We start from the raw sequence: 6,000 nt of genomic DNA on the forward strand, positions 1-6,000 counted from the left end.
CATTTCAGAAAAATAGGTTGTTCATATTAAATATTTATTTAGAATATAAATTATATGAATACATTTTCAAAATATATACTTTGATTTTATATACATAAATACACACAAAATGCAAACAAATTAATTGCGATTAATCGTTTGACAGCACTAATTTCGATACAAGCTCAATGAGCAATACAAACTCAAATTCCAAAGGATTTAATACATCCAAAAACCAAAAGTTCAAATGAACTGGACTGATTTTAAACAGGAGCTGGAAGACGCCATTTCAAGAGAGAAACCTGAAAAGAACAAAGAAAAAAAAAAAGCAAGATCATCATCATTATCATCATTATTATTATTATTATTATTATTAAAAAAAAAAAAAAAAAAAAAAAACACATTTTATAAATCACAGGTTGCATGGGAGAGGTAATATATGGCCTTACTATATTTTAACAGAATTGCCGTGATTTCCATCCAGGCTGGGATGAATCTGATGTGGAGGGATACCAGCGCATCTAAAAAAAACAAACAAAAAAAGAAAAAATATATTTTAACATCTTCAGACTGTGACAGAGCCAAGGAAATCTTCACAATTCATTAGAAGGTGACCCAAGCAGTCACAGCTGACAGTTGCTTTCTTTGAATACTTAATTATAACACAACTTTTGCGTCAGGATCATTAGCCTTTACTTGACATTTAGATAGCCTCTACTTATCTGAGATAGGAAAACATGTTAGCATTGAGCAAAGTAGTAACTCATTCACATAACAACTAACATAACTTAAAGATGACTGGCACAAACAAAAAATTTCTTTTGAAGGTTGTCAAGTAGGTAAATACACAATGCAACAAAAGCCTAGAGTTTAAAGATTTCAGTGGCTCAAATTACTTAAATTATGCTTGCTACATTGACTTACTGCCCAGAAAGAATACTCAAACTTTTATTCACATTTTTAATAAACGTTCATAATTGTGCATTTAAAGATCCAACAAATCAGATTTACTGTAGCAGAAAAACATATCTGAGCTTACATTTTATAAATGTCGCCTAATTTTTAAAAAAAGTTTCAAAGCAACATATATTATTCCCTTTGATTTTGACATGACTAGCAGGATTTAATCTGTTAAACAAAATTGCCTTCCATAAGTTTGTGCATAATATTCATAAAGATAAATTTGGATAATGGTACAGAAATAAAAATTAAAGAATTAATTTAAATTTTAAAAATTAAATAAAGAACAAACAAAGGGAAAGAACAAAAACAAACATGCAAGAAAAAAAAGATTGAGAGAACAAGTTAAAAAAAACAAAAAGAAAAGAAATTAAACCAAAAGAAAAAGAGAAAGTGGAAAAACGTAAATATAAATAAATAAAAATAGAAAGGAGAACAATCTAGAAACAGGAAAAAACAAACAAAAGAGAAAATAATTAAAAAATAGAAATAAATAAAAAGAGAGAACTAAAATAAGAAAAAAATAAATAAATGACAAAGGTAAAGATGGCCTCACCTGAGCATGAAGTGCAGCTGCTGCTGCAGCGGCTGCTGCTGGGTAGGTGAAAGCCGTGTGGGGCAGGCCAGGGCTGAGCTCTGGGGTATAGAAAGGGTAAGGAGACCAGGCCTCTGGAGATGCTGGGATTAGCGCCGCCCCTGTCAAGTCATCTGAGGATTGAGAGAAGCACAGCAAACCATCACCTCAGGCTCAGGCCAGCTCAGTATGTCAGACATGAAAGAAATCACCACTTCAAAACCAAGTGTTTGACAAATTGATGAAGTCAGAGGCTCTAACACTCCAAAAGACTCTTAAAATTAGCAAAAAGAGGCAGGAACTAAATACTGATACCTGTGCGATCTCTGGTCATTTCGGTGACTTGGAACAGAAGAGAGGTTGAATGAGATGTGAAGGGCTAAGGCTCAACTTAAGTGTAATAGAACTAAGAGACCAGAAAGGCCATTTGCTAATGACGCATACATGTGGAGGTGAATTAGTTTCTTGTGTTTTCCGAAGACCTACTCTATAGATGTGTAGCTACAGAGTGTGTGTGCCTATCTGTCGGTCTCTGCAGTGTGTGAACTACCATGTCAGCCATGAACTTACATGGGTCCCGTGCTATGAAGTGCGCTCCTAGAGCTGGGTGGATATTTGTGGGATTCGGAGTGCCCATCAGCTTACTCTTTGCCATCTTCGTGTTGGCCTTAGCAAACTCTAACCGGAGGGTCTGCGGGTTTTCAGGGTCAAATCGAACCCCCTGGAGACACAAGGGGGGGAGAGGGACAGAGTAATGGGGGTGGGTTGTGCCTGCCAGACCCTGGTCAAAATGTGCAGTGCATTTTTAGCTGGTGCCCACATGCAGTGAACTTTCTACTAGTGAATGAACAGCAAAGCTAGTGGTTGCCTAAACAGAAGTGGACACATACTACACACTAAAGACAAAGACAAAAAAAAAAAAAAAAACCTTAATGGTAATCTACCGTAGAGTGGCTTCTCCGAATCATGGCGCTCAGTAACTTTTGAAATAAACATTATGCACTTATTTGTAATGTACTGGAACAGATCAATGAATATGGGACATCTTAAGCTCACCATGTTTTATGGTTAAATGAGAAAGAGAAATGGATGCCAGCTATGGCCATTGTTGTATAAATTGACAGTAAAAAAAATGTTCTTAACGTATATACAGTACACAATGCATTTAAACCACATCAAGTATGAACCTAGCTGAAAACCATCTGACAGATTTTCAATATTTCAAGCCATTGCTCACAGATGGCTGGTTTCTTACGTTTAATGCATTCTTTGCCGCTTCAGCACCGGAACGACTATCAAAGGTTACAAAACCAACAGGCTGGAAAAGAAAGAAAGAACAAATCAATGGCCAGTGTCATTTATCAAAAACACACGAGAGACATGGTAATGTAATTTTTTAATTAAAACAAACCCCCAAAAAATAAAGCGATTGCTCACTATACAATACTAAATATAGGTTTATAATCACTGAAAAAAAACAAAAAAACAAAAAAAAAAACAAAAAAAAAAAATTGGCATGACTGCAGCACAAGTGCTAAAGTACATGTTTTTAAATATAACACACAGGCTTGGTCAGCTGTAATATCAAACAATGTCTCACCTGCTTTGATGTTAACTTGATAAGTGAACCCTCATAACCCTGAAAAGGAAAAGAAATCCAATTAGCAGCAATGTAGTGCTTGAAAAGGAAGACATTCCTGCTGCACTCCCCATAAGAGGCCAACTCTGTCAGATAGAGACATTTACGGAGTGAAACATCTCTGCTGCCAAGCATTATTCCAATTCTTACAACTAAAACTTAATTTAGAAACTTGATTATTCCCCTCCAATTAATTCATTGTTTCAGTGAGAATTTCTAACTGTTGCTTGGGTGACCACAACAATTAGGAGTGAAGACAGTTTTGACTAAACATGAGATTTACCAAAACATCCGTTTTTACCTTAAATGGTCGAAATAGCAGATAAAGCTCACGAGGTTTGATATCTGTTGGCAGACCACTGACAAACAGAGTTCGTACCTGTAAAAAACAAGAAATAAATCAAATACCTAATACATTTGAAATGCATGCAAAATTACTAGATGAAACAAAAGGAGATGGCTTAGTTAAGACACAGAACATAAATGATCAAAGACCATTGGAACAGAAAGTCAGAATGTATTTAATAAAATAAAGTAAAAAAAAAATGGTTTGCAATGAACTGAAAAATACAAAAAGTCAAGAATTGTGTTTTAAAAAGCCTGGCAGCTCCACACACAAAACAGAAATTTAGAGTACGAAGATTCAAGACAAACGCATTTAGTATGGCCACATTCAGCTAAATGGCTACAGAAATAAACAAATGTGCATCCACTCGCTTTGACTTGGTGGAAGGTTCAAAGCCACAATGGACTGCTAGTGGAACAGCGATGGACAACATTGCACAGCGTGACAGCACTTCCTTCCTCTGACCCGCAACAACAACCCCAACACCATTCCTCGGCCCTCAACCACAGCTCCACAACCCCTCGCCTCTGCACCTTAATGCTGTGCGTCACCTGTATGTTGTAATGATCCTATATAAAGCTTCAATTTAAATTAATTAATAGCTTCATGTTTAGGAAAATTGATTACTCCAACAGCTGCAAGTGATATTGACATCCACAATCCAAAATAGAGTCTTCGAAGTTGTGCAGTATGTGATTATATTGTGTCTTATTTGTGATACCATTCATGACATTATGCAGGCCATTCACAATTGCAGCAGTGCCCATTTAAAAAAACAATAAAAAAAAAAATAAAGTTGTGCGCAAAGGGTTTAAAAAAAAAAAAAACTAATGGCTAATATATAAACAATTCGGTGATTTACCGGTTTACGTGACGGTTTAAGACAAAACACTAAACCTACTGAGAGACTTCCAAACAAGTACTTGAATAAGCATGTATTTTATTCATTGAGACCTTGGCCAAAAAGCAAACCAAAAGACAAACTTCACACATGGCGCAATTTAAATCCCTAAATGTTTGAAGGAAGCGCCATTAACATACCGCTCAACAAAAAGATCATCTTTCAAGGTAAATAGGTGGTCATTAGTTTAACGCAAAACAATTAATTTCTCATTTTGAATAATTAACTTGAAACCACCGTCTTTTAATTCTCGAGTGATTATTTCCTTACTTTTCCCTGACAGCAAAAACTTCATGTAGAGACGCTGAGGCCCCCTTCACACTTCAAAAGCTGGAAACAAATTTACATCGACCTAGACAGATTTACTCATTACAACACCTCAGTGCCTAATTTAACGAAAACGAACTCTCACCTCCTCTTCAATAGAGACGTTGTTGTTTGGCTCGGAGTCAGACTTGATACTCATCTTGTTCGTAAACTTGAGACACCCAGAAGGACCGGCAGAAGTTTCGGGTTTTTTTTCCGCGTCCTAAAGTGCGACTGGATCCTGGTGGCTGTCCGTGCGGGACTCAGCAGAACTCGTGCGGGACACTGAGGTCGTGTCAAAAGTGCCAGGTGTGCTGAAGACGCGAAGGTGACTCGGTGAAAAGAAGTGCAGTGCGTGGTGGTGGAGGTGGGGGAAGAAATGGCGGTGCCACCTCACATTTACCTCGTTTTAAATGTTAAATTTCAAAGAAAGCAGAGCTCATGGGTAAAACCTGTTCCATAGTTGACCTGCTCACCAATTAGGTCATCAAGTGAGATGGGGCAGGCTCGAGAGCGGCGCTGCAGCTGGTGGATAAGCCAGCCCCTCCATTAGTGAATCATCGCCTTCATGGGGAAGCACGGACCAATTGGAACCGCTCCTTTTATTATTGGAGACATCTCATATCAACTGTATCAGGAGGAGGGAGGGGAGTAAATAAATAAAAGAGAGAAGTGGCATATTAATTCGTTTACCCGAGAGATATAAAAGCTTTGTAAAACTAGCTTTAAAGTTTCTTTATGGGTGGCAGTTGTGAAAGGGTCAGGGTGTAGCCTATACATCCTCTATTTGTTTGTTGAAAAACTGAGCTATTCTAAAAATAACTCTGACATTTGAGTGCATTTAATTATGGGAACATCTGTTTAAAAGGAAAGCTACTTCTCTTGAAACGTGGCGAGACACACACACACAAGGGAACCGTCTATTAAAAATGGATGGGCCTGTATTGTAAAGCTCATAAATTTTATGTTAGACTGTTTGCACCTTCAGCTGGTCTTCTGTCCCGTTTCCTGACATTGTGTAGTTGCACAAAGTAAATGAGCTTGTTGAAGCTGCCGGGGTGCGGTGGGGGTTGAGAACAGGGTTTTTTTTTATATATATAGTGATTGACTTAGTGTTGTTTTGTACAATCTGTCTAAATATAGACAAATCCTTTCTTGCCAGGCCTCTCTTATTCCATTGTACATAAGGGAGCTATGAACTATTTATAAATCCTACAGATGTTTATACACAGACTTGCAGTTTGTTTGAGGGCCTGTCTTATAGTGACTGTTTAATTCGGTTACAAGCTCCAAAA

General features: G+C 37.3%; 1 protein-coding gene across 1 annotated transcript; it reads right to left on the minus strand.

Annotated features, from left to right (window-relative positions):
- Positions 1 to 25: 25 nt before the first annotated feature.
- rbpms2b (RNA binding protein, mRNA processing factor 2b) lies at positions 26 to 5,282 on the minus strand. The gene is made up of 8 exons (XM_042728166.1): positions 4,812 to 5,282; positions 3,454 to 3,531; positions 3,114 to 3,152; positions 2,769 to 2,831; positions 2,084 to 2,234; positions 1,496 to 1,647; positions 429 to 500; positions 26 to 281 (listed from the first exon to the last, which is right to left on the minus strand). Exons 1-7 carry the CDS (start codon positions 4,863 to 4,865, stop codon positions 435 to 437), a joined length of 603 nt encoding a protein of 200 aa, XP_042584100.1. The 5' UTR covers positions 4,866 to 5,282; the 3' UTR covers positions 26 to 281; positions 429 to 434.
- Positions 5,283 to 6,000: the final 718 nt, after the last annotated feature.

Source organism: Cyprinus carpio, chromosome B7 (assembly GCF_018340385.1).
Source record: "Cyprinus carpio isolate SPL01 chromosome B7, ASM1834038v1, whole genome shotgun sequence".
In the NCBI taxonomy this organism is placed as follows: Eukaryota; Metazoa; Chordata; class Actinopteri; order Cypriniformes; family Cyprinidae; genus Cyprinus; species Cyprinus carpio.